The 18686-nt window shown below is 34.7% G+C and overlaps 1 protein-coding gene across 6 annotated transcripts in view; it reads left to right on the forward strand.

Moving 5' to 3' along the window:
- The window catches only part of CACNA2D3 (calcium voltage-gated channel auxiliary subunit alpha2delta 3), a 409731-nt gene that overhangs the window by 206258 nt on the left and 184787 nt on the right, over nucleotides 1-18686 (forward strand). For all 6 annotated transcript variants that reach the window (XR_005839457.2, XR_006931360.1, XM_414338.8 and 3 more), the window contains exon 11: nucleotides 3546-3659. Coding sequence is in view for 4 of the 6 variants with exons in the window: in XM_414338.8 (XP_414338.3) it covers nucleotides 3546-3659 (114 nt within the window). In the remaining 2 variants the exon portion in view is untranslated. The remainder of the gene's footprint in view (nucleotides 1-3545; nucleotides 3660-18686) is intronic.

Genomic DNA, 18686 nt, shown 5'->3' on the forward strand with positions numbered 1-18686 from the left:
GATACGCATTTACTAGAATCCCAAATGATGACTCTGGTTTGATTTGTGGCATGTTGATTAACATATCTTATAGCTCATATACAGGAAGATATCTGAATAATTTTGTGTTTGTTTTTATATAACTTGAAGAGCCTCAGCAGCTCAGAGGTATTAATATTATTTAGTAACTATGTAATGAGGTGATTTGGTCCTTTTTTTGAATCCCTATGTAAGGAGGAAGATAAAAGAGAGAGGGATTACTAGAAAGACAAAGCAATGTCAAATGACTGGTAGTTGAGTGAAAACAAAAACCATGTGGATTTCTAATGGTTAAGTAACTATTAAAATAGGTTCTTTGATATTTGTTAGATATGCTAACTTTTTCAAAGGAGATTATTGAAAGACTTTTAAAAACTTTTCCCAAGGAACCAAAATGGGATATTGCAATGCAATACAGATACTAAACCGTAATTTGATGACAAATGGGATATGTTTTCTAGATGATTCTTTTCTCCTACTAAGCTTCCAATGTCATTATGATAATAATGTAGTTCTATGTGTATTTACGCATTCTAGTTGGTTCACAGATATAGACTACTAACTTATGGTTATCTTGGTGACAGTCCAGCTGACAGTACTTAGTATTGTGTAACGTTAAGATAGTGATGGACACGTCCAAGAAACCAAGTTTCTTTCTACACATAGCTTGTCCTTGGGTGAAAGTCACACTTCGTATCTAGAAAAGTATGATGGATCATGCTTACATGTATGTTCAACTCTCATAAAGCTGAGAAAATTTGCAAGAGAGACCATAACAGGATCAAGCTTTCTGTCCTGCATACTTTCAGATTTCACATTTCTATTTTCTGCAGGCACATCAGCAAAGTCTCTGAGGGCTCTTCTGAGAGCAGCCTAGACCAGAAAAAACAAACAAACAAAAAACAACTATCCTTAAAAGAATACTGCTAACCATTTTACACTTTGTCTACAGCATGTCACCTCTACATTCCAGAAATCCATCCATGTGAACTACATCTTAGTTAAGGATGTCTGGGTTGCATTTAAAAAAGAAAGTTGGAGGGGAGGCTTCATCTTGCACTGATAGCCTTATTGAGAATCTAGCTGGGTTTTCAGAATGGTTCAGGATTTACAGTAATTAAACTCATTTAATTTTGTCTTGTAATTACCTGCATTTCAATTTCTGTATTTGCCTAGGTGGTTAAGATCTGAAGATGTTGATACCGAACATCTTTGAAATGCATGTTTAAAATCCACTTCCACATTCTTTCCAACCACTGATTTAAGCAGTATGCATTAGTTGCTGTAAGAATACAGAAGTGCTTGGTAGAGCAGTTAGGCACCTACATTGTCATGTGACAACTGCAATTATCTCTTTTGGCGACAAATGTAGTCTTTGCAGTGATTACCTTTTTGAAAAAATCAAAGCCAATTAAATAAAATTCTGTGACATTTCAAAGACTGCTAATCACAACCAAATGCTCTGAATGTCAGGATGCATTGAAATTTTTGCTGCTTACTGATGAATCACTGAGTTAATTGTAGTTCATCATAAGTCCCTTGTCATTGTTATTATTATGGAAAACACTTTCATCATTCTTGCTATTCAATAAAATTAAAGTTCTAGACAAATATGTGAAGATATTACTCATCAAAGCATTTGAATTTCATCTCATTCTTAAAAATATTCAAACAACCATGTAGAATAATGCATATGCACACAGATTAATATTTTAAAATAGATATATGAAGGCATCCCCCCTTCATTAATTTCCCTTTTACTACAACTTGTGCATTTCAAAGTATGTTGTTCATATGAATGGAGAGGGACTGTTTTATCAGCGTTGTTATTATAGAACAAGGGATAATGGCTTTAAAGTAAAAGAGGGTAGATTTATAATGTTTTAAAATAAAAGAGGCTTCATTTACCTTAGATACTAGGAGGAAATCCTTTACTGTGAAGATAGTGAGGCAATTGGAAGAGGTTGCTCAGAGAAACGGTAGATGCCCCATCCCAGGAAGTACTCAAGGGTAGATTTGATGAGGCCCCGGGCAACCTGGTATACTGGGAAGTGTCCTAGCCCATGGCAGGTGGTTTGTAACTGGGTGATCTTCAGTGTCCCTTCCAACTCAAACCACTGTGTTTTGACAAATATCTCTTTCATCTTTATGAAGAAATATTACATCCAGGATCATATTAATAAGGGAATTCAACTTTAATAGTTCTGCATATGGATAAGACTGGAAAAATGGACAGGATTGAAAAAATTGAAAGGATAAATTAACTCGCAGGTATCACAGAAAATAGTTTCTGTACAGCAGGGATGAATATTTTGCTAATCCACAGTACAACCACCTTCTAGGAAATATGTTTCCACAGCCAGTGTATGATAGCTGAGATTTCCATTTTATCAAAGGAAATTGAGTTGAAGGAGAGCTGAAGATGTATGGATTGTTATAGAATGTTGAATGATATTTGTGGGTGTGATTGCTTGTATATGGAAAATGTGGAAGAAAAGAGGACTGTAACTGCTGTAACCTACCACACACCTTTTTATACTGTGAGTGTGTTGTCATGTCTAAAAAGATGAGATTTTTAGAAGTTAAGAAGTTTTTCTACAAGAAAACTTACAGGGTTCTGAGAAGACCAGCAAATAAGTGAGGATAAGTTGATGGCAGAAATGTCAAAGACGGGAGGTGCTAGCCAAATCAAACTAGAGTACTCTGAAAACATGTTGAATTTAGACATTATTTTTTGGGGGGGTGGGAGACTGCTACTCTATGGTAGGCTGATGAGATGAGACATGGTAGACAGGTAAAATTAATATTTGGCTTTTTCAGTATCAGGAAAAGAGTGGTAGGATAAGGACTCGTCTAATTTGATAATGTATCTGAAATTTAGATAGGAATAGAACAAAAGGAGATTGTTTATTAGCATATATTTAAAACTTAGCACAACCTGTAGAAATAGAATTGTGTGCAGTGCTACAGGTTATTGGCCTTTTCACAATTTTTTAAGTGTTATGAGTGTTTCGTGCAGAGTAACTGATAATGAAATGATCCGCCAACTTTGTATTTTGTTGCTAATGCCAGATCATCTAAGTTCCTTGAATGCCTAAATTAATATACGAACAAAAAAGAACTTAAGGAATAAATTAAAGAAAGGTGGATTCAAAATTAAGACACAAGCTACAGAATCAAAAAATCAAAACTCATGTTACTGCTTAGCCCAATTGACAGGATCTTTTATGAGGAGAAAAGTCCTCCTTCTGTGCAGTGGTGAAACTTCCCTTGCGCACTTCAAGTACACGTTGCTGTCTATCTACCTGTGCTGTAGTACTGCTGTTCAGCAGCATATATATATTCATTTTGTGAGAATGTGAGAGTATGAGAAACTTGGTCCACCCAGATAAACATTTTATGAAAAATAACATATGGTATGTAATGTGGAGTGAATACAGATGCCATACGAATAACATGCCTCTAAATGGTGTATCCTCTGTATCTAATAAAATGAGTTGTATTTAAATGAACTTTTCCTTTCACAGTTCAATCACACAGGACAAGGAAGTATTTGCAGCCAAGCCATAATGTTGATTACTGATGGAGCTGTGGACACATATGACACAATATTTGCAAAATATAATTGGCCAGACAGAAAAGTAAGTATTTTCTCACCTGTATTTAATATAGAAACTAAATTATCTTATTCAGTATGAAGTATATGTCTATTAAAAAGTCAGTAGTAATCCTTCTATTCATCTAGAAATGATTTTGGTTAACTGAATGTTTCATTAGTGACAAAAATAATGCTTACGTGATATTGCTTGAGGCTAGATGTGGCCTTTTAATGTAGTAATGAACGTGGATAATAAGATATTATGGAAATACTAACCTTCAAGGTACATTCTTTGCTATTATATAATGCTTTGCACGTGATACATTATTAAACATGAAAATCTTCCTCTTCTTTATCCTAAAATATTAATTAATAATTCGGTGCTTTTTGAATCTTGAGAGGAATGTATGATCTGGAGCAAGAATAGTTGACTGTAGTTGAAGAAGAAACAGATGTAGTTCTCAATATCTTTTCTTTCTGTGTTAGAGTAATGGGTATAGTTGTCAATTGATGAAATTTTATTGAAAGTATTTTTGTTCTATTAATCTGTGTAAAGAAATTTGCCCTGAATTTAAGTACCTTGCTATATAACATGTAGATGTTGTATTATGATGCAGAATTTAAATTTTCCTGATGATAAAACTCCAATAGTCATTATATTTGAATTTGAAATAATTTCTTATATGCTTTTTATCTTTTGTTCAACTAAAGCAAATTTTAGAATATTTAGGAAGTTTTTGTAGTTTGATATACTGCCATGTTATCTGCCTATGGAGGAAACAACAATGCTGTACTAAGGGAAATCTGAGCAAGTACTTAATGTGAGTGTGTTGTGTTGAGGTTTCAACATTCTTTGATTAAAATATTTTAATTTTGACTTGTAGTTTTAGTCATAATGATTAGTTTTTCTTATTCTGCGTTTACTGTTTGGGATGGGTTATTTTTCAAGGACAAAATTTTAATTGATTTTTGTGTTGAGAAATTAGACACCTGGAAACTTAGGACTTTATAAAATATATGTGTCAAGTGTTTCCAGAATTACATAGTAATTTCAGTTATGTACTTAGACTGCAGCTTGTTTTCCAGCTGTTTAAGTTTTCAAAATGGAACGTTTTTATCAGACAGGTGGGTTATATATCATGCATTTCATCCTAAGTAAATGAGTGTTTTTTTAACGTTATATTGCCAAGTATTTTATCAAGTGTTTGTATAAATACCAAGTAGTAACATATTCTCATAGGTCTTGAGTCTTTCTTTCAGCTGTCCTTTGTGTTCACGCTTATTTCCAAATATTTTCTGAGATAAACAAGATGACTATCAAACTATTCTTTTGGTAGCTGCTTATTCAGACACAAAGGTCTATATACTCAACATAGCAGGCTATTTTCCTTTTCTTTTTTTCTATTATTTCTGAGATGTTTGCACAAATTTTAAATATAATTCCCTGTAGGAATGATTTGAGAGGTGTTGATTTCAGCTACACACTTCAATATCTACTCCTAACACTTATGTCAAATAAATTTTGTAGTGGTTCAAAGTTTCCAAGATAAGATGATGTACAAGGAATTCTCATTCAAGGAATCTATAACTTTCTCAGTTTCAGTGAGATTTCAAAGTAAATAATTTAAACAAATGACATAGAATAAGAAGATCTAAATTTTATTTGGAATTTTGAAACAGAATTATATGGCTCCAATTCTGAGAGTAGCTTAAATCAATATTTTTATTTTAGGAGATCAGCCTGATTTTATATATGAGCTACAGAATTATGACAACTGAAAGAAAACTCAAAATTATGTTCTAGGCTGTTTCCTTGTACTCTTTATTTTATGAATCTCTATCTCCATCACAAAAAAAAAAAAAAAAAAAAATTCACTGTATTGTGTTAATACTTTCTACTATTTAAAATGCAAATCTAGTAGATTTGTTTGTATATTTTGTTTGTATGACTAAAGCATGAAGTTTTTGCAGCTCAATAATATCTTTTTGATGCCAGTTGGAACACTCATGCTTTTACTCTTTATTGTTGCTTCTAATAATGTGTCCAAGTACACTATTAGAAAGTAAGCAAAATACTTCACTTATGCATTTCAATAGATATTTTAAATTTAATATCATAAGACTTTTTGTGGTTTGTTTGTTTGTTTGCTTTTGTTTTGTTGTTGTAATTGTTTTTGTGGAGGGGAGGGGATCAGGGAGGGAGAAGATGCCTTCAGGTTTGCTCCCAAAAAGTGTCAGAATTATAGAATGTCTTGGGTTGGAGGGTGCCTTAAATATCATTCGTTTCTGTTTCTGCTTGTATTCTTTGATACAACTCTCGAGGAATCCAATAATATATCAGTCTAATTTGCAATCAGTAAAATTCTCCTTCAGTACTTAAAACCAAAATGTTGGGAGATGTTTTTTGTGAAGATAAGGGTAATTGAATCTTATCCTTCAGAGTGTATGTGGATTGCCAGAGGAAGGATTATTGCCTCTCATATACGTAGTTATATGATTGGCTAGAATCATGTACTGACTAATGCTTTCTGAATGCTTTAGGAATTTTGATTGAGATGATCATTTATACACAATGTAAATGTATATCCAAAGTGCCATTACCCTGGTAATGTTTGTCATATAATCAGGGTGAGATACAAAAGCAAATTAACTATAAGTCATACAGAATAGCTAATAAACAATGCGCAATCAAAATGGAGAATAATACACAATCTGAAATAGATTGTCTAAAGTATTTTTCAGGAACTCATGGTACCAATGACACAAAAAATCATAGCTTTTGGTTGTTTAAAAAAGCAAAAAACCAAAAACAAAGAAAAAAGATTTTTAACGATTATTTAGTACATTTTGGAGACATTAAAAAAGCATTCCAAAATTTAAGATAAAATGTGTGTGCACAAGACATACCTAGATGAGTACGAGTAATCACTACTTGCATCTGACATAAACTCCACATCACTGAAATATGTGGCAGAAAGCCACTACTAACAAGAGAGTCTGAAGTATTATAAGTAAATCTCGTAATAAGAACCTGATATCTTTGGATTCTGTTTACTAATCCACAAAATGAATATAATAAACCTGACATGACATTTGAATCAATCCAAGGTCTTTATTTATTTATTTATGTATAGTTATGCCAGGAACATGACTATTAAAACAGGCATAGTAATTGCACAACTGTGTTTCATTCTAAGGACTGTGTCTGTTTTTGAGGTAGTGTTTTTTTTTTTTTTGTGTGTGTGTGTGAAGGATTATATCATCCAGTTAAGGAAACAATGAGATCATCTATGTCTTGAAGGTCTTCAGTCGCATGATAAAAACTGCAGTTTAGTTTGTATGGTTTAAGTTGAATAATGCTGCAATTATACCAAAAGCCAGTGCTTGTTTTCAGTTACTTCTCTTTATAATATATGCATCTTCTTACCTAAGATCAACAGAAAAGAGATGTTTGAGTTGTTCTGTTTTAAACAAGTATCTCTAGTCCCTGCAAAATGTAAAGCGTGCACAGTATTAATTCCTCACCAGCAAAAAAAAAAGTGATCTTAATTGCATATGAAACCCATTTGTTTGCATTTGATAATTGAAAAGATAACACAATATTCCAATTAATTAATTTAGATTAGTAAATAAAAGTACAGATACTAAGAAACTGAAGATGAAGCTGGACTGAACGTCTTTATTCTTTGCTCCTGAAAGTAGTTGAAATCAACAGAATCTATATTAAAGTTCCCACTTCAGAGGAAAGTGTAGGTGAAAAATGTGATTAAAATGACAAAACTTGAGTTACTCTCAGTCATCTCTGTTTGTCACAATAAGGATATAGCAGAACTACAAGCCTGCTGCCTTTATAGATACTTTCTGTTGATTGCAGCACAAGATTAAGTGAAAACTTCTGACTGTTCACAGATTTTGCAGACAAGGAAGAGTGAAAACTTAATCTGTAGTTTTTTTCGAAGGCTGTTTTAGGCCTCCTTTATAGCCTTTGGAATATACTGTAATAAGATTTCAAATTTCTATTTTTTTTTTTTTAGAATGTAAATTAAGCCAGAACCAAACACAGTGTTGTATAGTGGACCAGTATTTATAGGGTTTAAGATATGTTTATGTCTGACAAGAATGTTTACAGTTACATGTGGTAACACAAGTAGAGGAGAGAGTCCAAACATGAGGCTTAAATAAGAAAACGATTTATTGCATATTTTCCTAACCAATTGGTCAGATACATTGCTGGTCTGATGAGGTATGGCAATTCCAGTAGCCTATGAGTAATTGTTAATTACCCTGGAAAACTATAGACTAGCACAAAGAAATAATTGTTTTCAGACTTTTGCATCTGGATGCCGAAAGTATTTCTACCTAGTTTGCATGATCCACTCTTAGTTCATTCCTGGATCACTTTTCTTTTAACGACATCCTCATACAATTCTATTTTATATAATTCTTACTGAATTAAAATAAGCCGTCGTGTTGTTTCGTTACATACTGAGGCTTTAAGTGAGCTTCTGCTGGGTATTTACATTAAGTTGAGAAGGTTGGTAAATTGCATGTTTAAATATCAAATCTCAAGAGATGTTTGGAAAGGGAATGTTACAAAGGGAGGAAGTTAAATGTTTGGTATAGTATTCTCTTGCTGGCATCTTATTACATATTGTAAATGGTATTTCTTGCTCATTTTGCTCTGAGAGGCCAAATTCTGCTGGTTTGAAAGTATAACAGACATTGTTTATATATGAAATTGTTATTCACATATACCATTTTGCCAGAGATCCTCTGTTAGCCATCGTTGTGTCTGGCTATGGAATAATCTAACAATACATGCACATATATCAAGATGGTGTGGAAGATTCATTACATGCAGGAGATCATAGATGTGTAGTTTAGTATTCATTTCAGCAAAGCGCTTACATATGTGAATTATTACATCTCAGCTAACCAAAGCAAGGGATTCAGGCATACATTAAAGTGCTTTACTGAATTAAGAACTAAACAAGTTATACCAAACAATCCCCTCTTTAGAACTCTGTTGTGGGTCTGCTGAGCCTTTCTGAGTAGTTGAATCTTGAGCTGTTAGTGAATCTGCGTTTTATAGAATATCCATTTAGAGCATGCTTTGTTCATCTCAATCTATTTATCTATATTTAAACTGACATAACAACATTACCTGGAATCTGAGACTTCTGAAGAATGTGGTTGTCTCTGTAGACATAACTTTTGTGTTCTGTTCCCATGTGCCGACACTTGCTGCAATACTGATAAAAACCTATCCTTCTCTGTCAAGTTCCAAATACCATCATCTTGTAATCCTCTCTGCTATCCCTATTGTAATTTTCTCAGAGCAAAACTGACAGATTTGTATGTCTGAATGAATATGTTCTGTTTTAATGGGATAACGTTTGTGCATTGACTTCAGTTAAGACTTAAGCTCAGTCACAGAGGTTTCCTCTTACGAGCTGTTGAAACCTTTTTTAAGGAATTTTGACAATGGAGTTTAATTTAGTGCATTGATAAATGCCCTAGAAAACTCAAGTTCTTATTCTGCCATCTTACATCATTAGACATTCATATCTTGAAAAACCACGTAGGATTTTAAATCTTTTGGGACTAATTATTGAACTTGTATTGTGATGGTAAAATATATATCCCAGTGGTTGCTAGTAAGCAATCCATTATGAAAATAGAAGCAGCTGTAAATACTGCATAAGAATTTGGCTTTTTTACTTCTGAATTCTCTGTGCAAATCAAGACAATAGCCACTGAGAGCTTGCTCTTTTAAGGATTATGTATCTTGCAAATCCTACAGTTCGTTTCCATATCTGTGATACTTCAATAGAATCTCAAATTATTCGATAACTTCTGGCTACATTTTTATGCTTGCTTCAATTTTTTAAAACAGATAGAAACAAGTTATACTCGTTTGAGGAAAAATCACTCCCTCAAACACCCTCAAAAAGATGACAACTTTATGGTGTCAGGAAGCTTAAAGGAAAATTTGGAAGTGTACATGAATGGAGGCAACAGAAATATACACTTCTCAAGCTCCTGGCCTTCCTCTTGTTAAGAGCAAAACAGGACTTTCTATTACGTGCTTCTGATTGTCAGGCTCTGATGAAGGAGAATTTTTTATTTTTGAATAATAACAAAGGTAGCATCAGTTATGGTCCGTCTTTTCTGTCTTTGTGCTTTCCAATTGCTTTAATAATATGAGACAATAAAACCATGAAGAAAAATTTACTCAGTATGGAGAATAATGACAAAAGATAAAATAATACCATTCTTACAATTAATAATTTACATTTCAGTTGCTAGAAATAAACTGAACTATATATTCAGTATGTCAGATAGAAAGTAATGTGCAAGTTTTCAACTCAAGAATATCTGCTCTTGTTCTTGTAGATTTTCTCTTCCCTGAATACTAGAGAAAACTGATGCAAATAAAAATGGGTGGAACATACTGTAAACTGTGATAAACCAACTGAAAGTTATTTTTTGTTATGGATTTGCGTAAAAGGTTGCAGTGAGATAATGTGTGCAAATGGGGTCTTGCAAAGCTATAGATAAATGTTGGATCTGAATATGATTTCCAACAAACATTGAATTTAAGGCTGTAGCTGATCTCCCTTACAAAATCCCTTACGCTCCCAGATACAAAAAGTACTCATCATACAGTGCTGAGTTACATGTAGTGTGTCACTTATTCAAGTTTCCAGTGTGCCTCTTTTGAAGTGCATGCCTTGCCCAATTTTGCATTGTCAAAAAAAAAAAAAAACCAAAACCAAAAAAACTTGACCAGCCTGAAAATGACTTAATTGCAATTGCCCTGAAGTAGGTGTGCAGTTGTTTTCAATTATTTTTACAAATAAATGGAAAAATCCCTAGGCAGTTCATCTACTCTATTAACTTAATCTCCAAGAATTAAATTAACCGAGTATATATTTATTAGTTTTGCTCTCACTGTGAAAAATAAATGGCTGAGTTTTCTATAAAAGGAGAGTTTTGTCTAAATACTGCTTGCTGAAACATCTGTGGTAGAGATAGGTGAGCACTAAACATTTGCCTTGGGTAAGCTTATATCAAACTTAAGGTTTAATTTTCATCATTTACTTATGCTATCAAGTCTTATAGGCACAAATATTCATGGAAGATGAATTTAATCCTGTGTGCAAACATGGCCTTGGTTACATTATCTTTCTATCCTGCCATTTCTTGTCATTTGTAGTTGAAAAAGTGTTTCTCATCCCACCAGTCTGTGGGAGCACCATCAGTGTGGCATTCTTGTGGTTGTACTGCTAGGAATTTTGATGAGGGACCATAGAATCTGACTAGAGAGTATGAATAGTTGTAGTTTTCTGCTGCTTTCTTGAGTATAATTTGAACCTGACTTTATAGTTTATATTCCGGTGAAAAAGAAAAATCAGACCACCATTCAGAAATGTATGTAGAATTTTATTGATTGCATGTTTTATTCCCTATTTCCCCCATATCTCCTGTTGTGGATGCCCCGTCCCTGGCGGTGTTTAATGCCAGGTTGGATGGGGGCCCTGAGCAATCTGATCTAGCTCTAGATCTAGTGGCTGGCAACCCTGTGTGTGGCCGGGGGATTGGAACTTAATGACCCTTGAGGTCTCTTCCAACACAAGCCATTCTATGATTCCTACAGTACTGCTTGCATTCTTTTTCCGTGCAGAGTTGGGAATATATTGGTAGTGTCGTGCCATTGTGTGGAAAGTAGAGATTAGTGAGGTCTAAAATCTCTCTTCTTAGGTTTAACAGGGACCACATCTACCTTTAAAAGGGTTCAGACTTTTGGTACAGTTCAGGTTTTCTGCCTCTGCTGAGTCTATACTGGGGACATCCAGTATCCAGTAGCTGAGTTTATCTTGTTTTAATAGAAAATCCATGTTCTCGGCAGTGTTGTTCCTGGGTGTCTGGGATGTGGGCAGCATACACAACCCACCAGAGATTTATCCAGTGTGACAATACTTTCCTCATCCTATCTGCCAGAAGACTTCCTTTAGAAAATTGCTCTATTTCAGAGACCACTAGGAATTCCCTTTTCTTTGTTTCCTACATGAACAGGATTTTTGCCAAGAGGGACCTGTTAGCTGCTTTGTGAAATCATTTTTTCCTTTTGTTATATAAAATCAGTTTATACCATCTTTTATGTTATTCAGTGAAATCCCATCAAAATGAGCATTAACTGCTCTTCTTGGGCTGTGTATATAAGTTATCATGGATTTCATGCTGAGAAGTACGTGGCATCTGTAAAGAGATTGAGACTGTTCAGAATAATAAAAATAAAAAATGGGTGACAGAACACATTCTATAAAAAGCATGATGGAAACTTAGCAGTATTATCATTAGTATGATTATAATAACTATGATAGTATTTTTTCAATATTTTGATTTGTTTGAGTTACCAGAACCAAATTTGTGCAAAATATTCATATACTTCTACTAACAGCATGAGAAATTTGTGTCTACAGAGATATGAGCACCATATCTAATAATACTGATTTTTTGGCTAAAAACAATTCTGGCCGAGTAAGTACATTTTGACATATGGCACCCCATTTTGAAAGAAACTGTTTCATTTAGGCTGACCTATATTCTCCTTAAAAGGTTATGTATGAAAGCTAGAGATGAGCCAAACATCTGACGATGCCTTTGTGGTACGTCATGTTTTTGCAATTTCAGACAGAAAAAATGCATTTGGCTCTACATTTGCAGCAAGAGTGACATCTAATAAGCCATTAGATCAATGTAACTAGTGGAATTCTCCTATGGATATATGTTAAATACAATATACAGTTATTCTGAAACATGAGACTCAGAACTCTTTGTGTGTGTGTTCTACTTGCATAAAAAATAGGAAATACTGAACAATTTTCAAAATGGTTTTGTTCACAATAGAATCCTCACATACTTTCCCCATCTTAGCAGACATGGCTAAATTGAAGTTACTCCATTTTTGGTCACATAGAAGCAAACATGTAGGAAATTTTTCTCCTTTCTTTGTAGCTTTCAGAAAAGTTGCTTAGAATTGTGTCCCCTTTCCATAAAGGGAGCTGACAGTCATTAATTGGTGCCAATCAGCCAGAGCATGATCTTCAGTTGAAAAGTACTGAAACTTTAGGAAAATGAGCAAGTTCCTTTCCTGCAAAAGTGAATCCCTCCATCAGCCTCCTCAGTTCTGCTAGAACTCTGGCAAGCACTGTGCCTCTCTGCACCAGAGCAACTCTTAGGTGTGCTCTTTCTTGCCAGTTATTCAATTCCATAAATGCAATGTGTTAACAGTAGGAACAGCTGCCTAAGAGGGCTGTTCAGGAGTCCACTAGGGACTCTTAGGAAAGGGATAGGAGTACAGCAGGCAAGTTCTTCACTCCAGTGCTCACATTTCTGACTTGCAAATAACTACGGTCCAGATTAAGAAGAAAATGTAATAAATGTTTCAGCATCCAGTGTTACTATATTCTGTATTTTTATGTTTAAATCATTTTTTATAGGCTACAGCATTAAGTGAATGGTTTGAAATAACATGTAGATTTGCAGAATGCAATCTAGATAACTTTAGAGCATTTAGTGAGAAATAGATGGGTAAACACCTGGTTTAGTTCACAGCTTTTTAAATATCAGAACATTTAATAGCCATAAGGGAATAGTAATGTAAAACAAGCCATACAAGTATGTTAAAAACTCTACCAATGAACTATTTTTTTTTCTACTAATGAATGGATTTAGACTTCCCAAAAGAAAGTAGCTCAACAAAACATTTGTCTTTTCCTCCTTCCTCCAGAGTGACTTATTAATGGGTTGTTGAGTGGCAAGAGAGCCTGGCCTTCGTTCCTACATTTATATTTAATCAAGTGCTAACAGTATCTACAAGACCCAGAACTACTCACAGGAACTGTGTCAGTTCAAAGTGTACTTGCCCTCTGAATGAGGCTGGATTATTAAATTAGAGCCATGGGCCAAGTTATGATGCCATCATAAGCAGATACTCTTGTATTTTAATTTGCTTAATTAATTTTGCTGCTATTCTGAGAATAAAATGACTTATGCTGGTTTGGTCTTTTGAGCATGACTGCTGACACTGTGGTATATTTCCCAGTTAGGAAGTTTCTCGCAGTGCATGATTTCTTGTAAGAAGTTTTCTGAAACAATATTCTGAGATTAGATTTTTAAAAATTCATCTATCTGTGTGTTTGACTTTTGGAAAAGGTACATGACAAAATTATTTAACGAGATTGCAAGAAGGAACTTGTGCGTAATTCTTTTTTACACTTCATAGATTTTTAATTACTTGTTTATCTTTTTCCTATAATACATTAATTGAATGTGAAAATTATTTGTTGCTTCCTTCCTGAAAGTGCAGAAGATAGCTGATGGTTGCAGATTGGATTCAGGTTTAAAACATGCTATACAAGCATTTGTTTTTAAATCTGAGGAAAAAAATACTGGTAGAAACATGGGAATTTAGAGATTAGTCTGTAGTGTAATCCATGGACAGAAGTGGATCTTGCACTGGAACAGTCTGTGTGATCTTGTAGTGTAATGCAACTTTCACAGCATTCCTGACTGCTGTGTTTACTCATCAATGGAATGCCAAGCCATTTCTAGTCTTTATTCAGAAACTTTTGCATAGGGTCATTCAGTGACAGTTTCAGTGCAAGTACCAGTGACTGTAATCCAGCCTTAGCCACGGCCTTGGAAGCAGCTGGAATGCTAGCAATCAAGACTGAATAGTATTGCTAGCAAACTGAAACAGTGTGGCCTTATTAGCATCTTCACAGCCACACTAGAAGTCAGTGTAAAATTATTCCTGTATTGCTGAAGTGCTCTTTATCCTTCTTAATGTGGATGAAGTAGCTGGTGTATTGTGTTCAAGTAATACATGAAATTCATGACAGACACAAAAAAGCTGTTTCAGTGCTTCATTAATACTTGTTTTTCATCTTAACTGGTTGTAATGTCTTAGGAGCGTTCCACTGCATTAACTAGAAACACAGGCAAGGTCTGTGATGTGAAGGAAAAAAGCATACAAAAATCTGGACCAACTAACAAAATGTAGAGCTTAAAAAAAAATACAAAACAACTAGACTATTCTGGAATTGAACAGTAAATTTCTCCTTGAAAGATAACTTAAGACTTAATTTTTCATATCCTACAATGTATTAGTCTGGATTGTAATCTCAGTACTAATTAATCAGAATTTGAAAGACACTAATATTTTAAAGTATTTAGAAATTCCATTGCATTTCACCTGTCTGCACTGTCCAAATTTCAGGAAAATGAAGGAAATGGTTTTATGTAAATGTGTCATTGGCTAATCTGTTACATTGTCCCCCACAACTGCTGCAGAACGTGCTGCTGGTGTGATTTTCTGTGATAGCGCTGTTAATAAATTAGGCCCGTTGCCTCTTGATGGCAGTGTATTTCCTTCTTAAGTTCATAGGCCTTACAGAACATTTACATCTCATTACAGCCAGTGCAGCAGTTTGTGCCCTAATAAATCAGAGGAGCTTTGCAGAGATGATCTTGACAGTAATGAATCTTTCTGTTGGCATTTTCACTTCACAGACACAAATAATGAAGCAAAACTGCCCCATCTGGCCACTCAGTAAGAGTCAAATCACAGCGGGAAGCTGTTTTCTCAAGCATGACAAAGGTCATTGTGTGCAGCAGGAGTGAGCGATAGAGGGTTGTGCTGTGAGTGACAGTGTAGAATGAAGCCATTTATGAGCTTTTATCATTATAATTACAATTATTAGCTGTGCAGCCAAGGTTCTCCCCGCCCTTCTACCAGCTCTGTGTGCTGTTACATCAAGAGCTACCTTAACTGATTTCTGCAGATTTACTGGGAGAGATGTTGGTTGGTTGTTGCAAAGGAATTGATTCAGTCTACTCAGTCAACCATTAAAGTGCTATTATTAAGATCTCTCTTAGAATTTCTTTTAAAATGAATCTCTGCAAATTTTCTTCCTTGAAAGTGCAAATGCTGGCAAAAGTTGTTGTATACCATTTATAAGCAAATAGATAAAGCGGTTTCACTCAGTTTTAGGAACATATGGCAGAAATACAGAATATTGTCATCTCCAATTGGCCACTGGGTCCATCAAGCGTACTGCTTAGCCTTTGGCAGAATGCAAGCAGGTGATCATTCCACCTGCTCTAAAATCCTCAGTTCTTAGGTCTGACTTCATTGTCATACTATTCTTTTATCAATGGAGTCCTACTTTGATACAGACGAAGTATCAAGTTTTTCTGAGTACCCTTTGCAGAGGTCTGCCCATGTTGCAGACCGGCTCTACATTCAACAGTGTCACACAGCATCTCTCTTTAAACTTTACAGCATATTTCTTATATTCTTACTTTTACATATTTGATATCACTGTTGTTTCTTTTTTCTTCCTTTTCTAAGATGAATTATTTTCTCCCAGCTTTGTTTGCTGAATGGAGTTTCTTCATTGTGTCAGACAACACACCTTAAAAACAATGCTTTCTTCTGCTGGAAAGGGGTTTAGGATAGCTTTTTCTTCTTCTACATTTTTTTTTCCATCTGTTCAGTGCTCTTTTCAGTAGCAATCCAGTCCTGAAAAAAATGACATGGTAAGTAAAAGTAATTGCAGCAGAGAGACCTTGACTAGCTGTTATTTCTAATAGCTCCAACAGCTCTAACACCCAGATCCCCCTGTGACACCCTGCTCTTCTTTTGTTCTTCCATGCAATATTTTGAAATGTTTGTTAGTGCCTATATTCAGTGTTCTGCCTAGGTTGTTTTTCCTCTAGTTCTGAAATGCTGTTGTTTCAGTAGTCATAACTCAGCAGGAAATTCAAAAGCTCTATCAGAGAAGAAAGTTAGTTAATGTTAATTTCTGAAATGCGACAAACTTTGTACTAATTCTTCCTTCACCTAGACTATGCATTTCTATCTTCTATTTACATAATGATTTTCATCCAGGAAAGTTCACATTTACTTTACGAATGATATATTTAAGGAACATTCATCCATCACAGCAATGTAGATATTCATTCTATGCCAGCACTACAGAACAGATTTTTTTTTTCTTTTTTTAAAGAGAAAGTCCAAAAATGATTTTTTTCAGTTGAAATTCTACAAGGGCAATTTCACACAGAGAGAATGCAATTGTCTCAGTACAAATCTTTCTGCAATATGGACACAGTAACTGCTTGTTGACAGTACCAAATGATCCAGAATAACCACAGATAACTAGAGACTCAGTTTTATTTTCATAACCTTCATAGTTTTACATAATGGTATTATTATTAACAACCCAAAGGCCCAGACCAGTGCTATCAAAACTGAACTCATACCTTTTATTTTTTATTTATTTTTTTCTTATTATCTGTGGTATTCCCTTTTTTTCCGACTTGACAGCATGAAACAATGTTGCACAACCTGAAAACATATATTTGATCCTAAAATAGATAGGAATGAACATCTAGAAGGGGCAGCTTGGGTGAAATTCTGCTCAGATTAATGAATTCTTCTGGGTTTGCTGGACTGACTTGGCAGCCAGAGACTGTAAAGGAAGGTAGAGGAACAAAGAACATCCAGGTCAATATAGGCAATGGTAGTAAGAGGGAAGGGGAAGGAACCTGAAGAAGCAGTTTCTTCAGAAATGCAGAAGATGAAAGGTTAAAAAAAGTGAAGCTTTGAGAATGGTGGAAAGGAGCAGTCAGTGAGTCTGGCTGTAAAAAAGTGTTCAGAAGAATGTACAAGAATATGCACTTTTAAACTTTCTCTACACAGATTCACAATCTATATAATAACATGACAAATACATAGGTTTGCTATGACATATCTGAATGCTTTGAAATGCTCCTGTGTAATAGAAGACAGCTTTATTTTAGAGTACTACCTGTAGAACAAGGCTGTTTGAAAATGTCTACGTGAACCTAGAAATGGATCTGTGCAGTGTGCTGTGGAGGAGGGCAGCAATTCCCTGCTGGTCCTTTCAGATCTGATGTGAGTAAATCCTCGTGTTTGGCTAAGAGAAAAACACCCTAGCTAAACCTTGTGTTTTTTTCTGACCTGACAGAAGTACCACTGTACTCTATTCCAGTCTCTCACTGATAGCTATGGGCTACTGAAGCTTGAGTGATAAAGCAGAAGTCATTTTCTTTCCCAGTACACAGCCAGCAGGATCTGACATTAACACTGCCACATTTTCATATTAGAAGAAACACATCTAATTTTCTATTCAGCTAGTGTTGTGATATCTATCCTTTTTAAAAGCTAAATTATCACTCTGCTGGCAGTTAGTGTTAATTATATTGTTAGTGGGTCACAGTTTTATGCCTTACCAAAACCAAAAAGAAGTTGTAACGGTGTTGAGGCAGTAATGTGCACACATTAATCTTACCAAATGAGAAGAAAACATAAAATAGTCAAAGCACAGGATGGAACAAGTAGGTTCATTATTTCTAGAAGTTCTTATGCTGCTGATATCTCTCAGTTTAGTCAATGCTGCAATCAATAGCCAAATAAGCAATGAAGCCATAGGCTAGCTCAGCAACAGTTGAACCGGACAGGCCACCTAAAAGAAGTGTTGCTTAGAGAATTATTCTGAATGGAAGCATGGGATGTAACCACAATAAATAAATAAAATAAGAAAAAAGACATTCATCACATTATCAAAAGATGAGGGAGACAGACTTGGAGAAGGCCCTTAGTACTAGCTAATGTCTTGATATAGAAAGCTTATAAGAAAATAACTGAAAGAATAAAATTGTAAAATTTTATTTATAAATATAAAATGCCTTGGAGATTTTTTGCATAATACTGCAATACTGGCTCTTTGTCGTCATATATTGTATCTCATACCATAGGCTAACTCAGATATTTCTCTTACAAGTTACTGATCTTGGGTCACAGATGAACATATGAATGTGGAAAGAATAAATTTGAGCTCTGCTGGTTGCCTTGCAGTTAGTTTTAAGTCTGCTCTTTCTGTGCTTAGAAATTTTGACAGCTTGACTGTGTCTCACAGATGCAAAAAGGATGTCTTTAGCTACCACTTCATTAACATCTTAAATCTGTGACTGC

The sequence above is a fragment of the Gallus gallus genome, chromosome 12 (assembly GCF_016699485.2).
Source record: "Gallus gallus isolate bGalGal1 chromosome 12, bGalGal1.mat.broiler.GRCg7b, whole genome shotgun sequence".
Taxonomy (NCBI): Eukaryota; Metazoa; Chordata; class Aves; order Galliformes; family Phasianidae; genus Gallus; species Gallus gallus.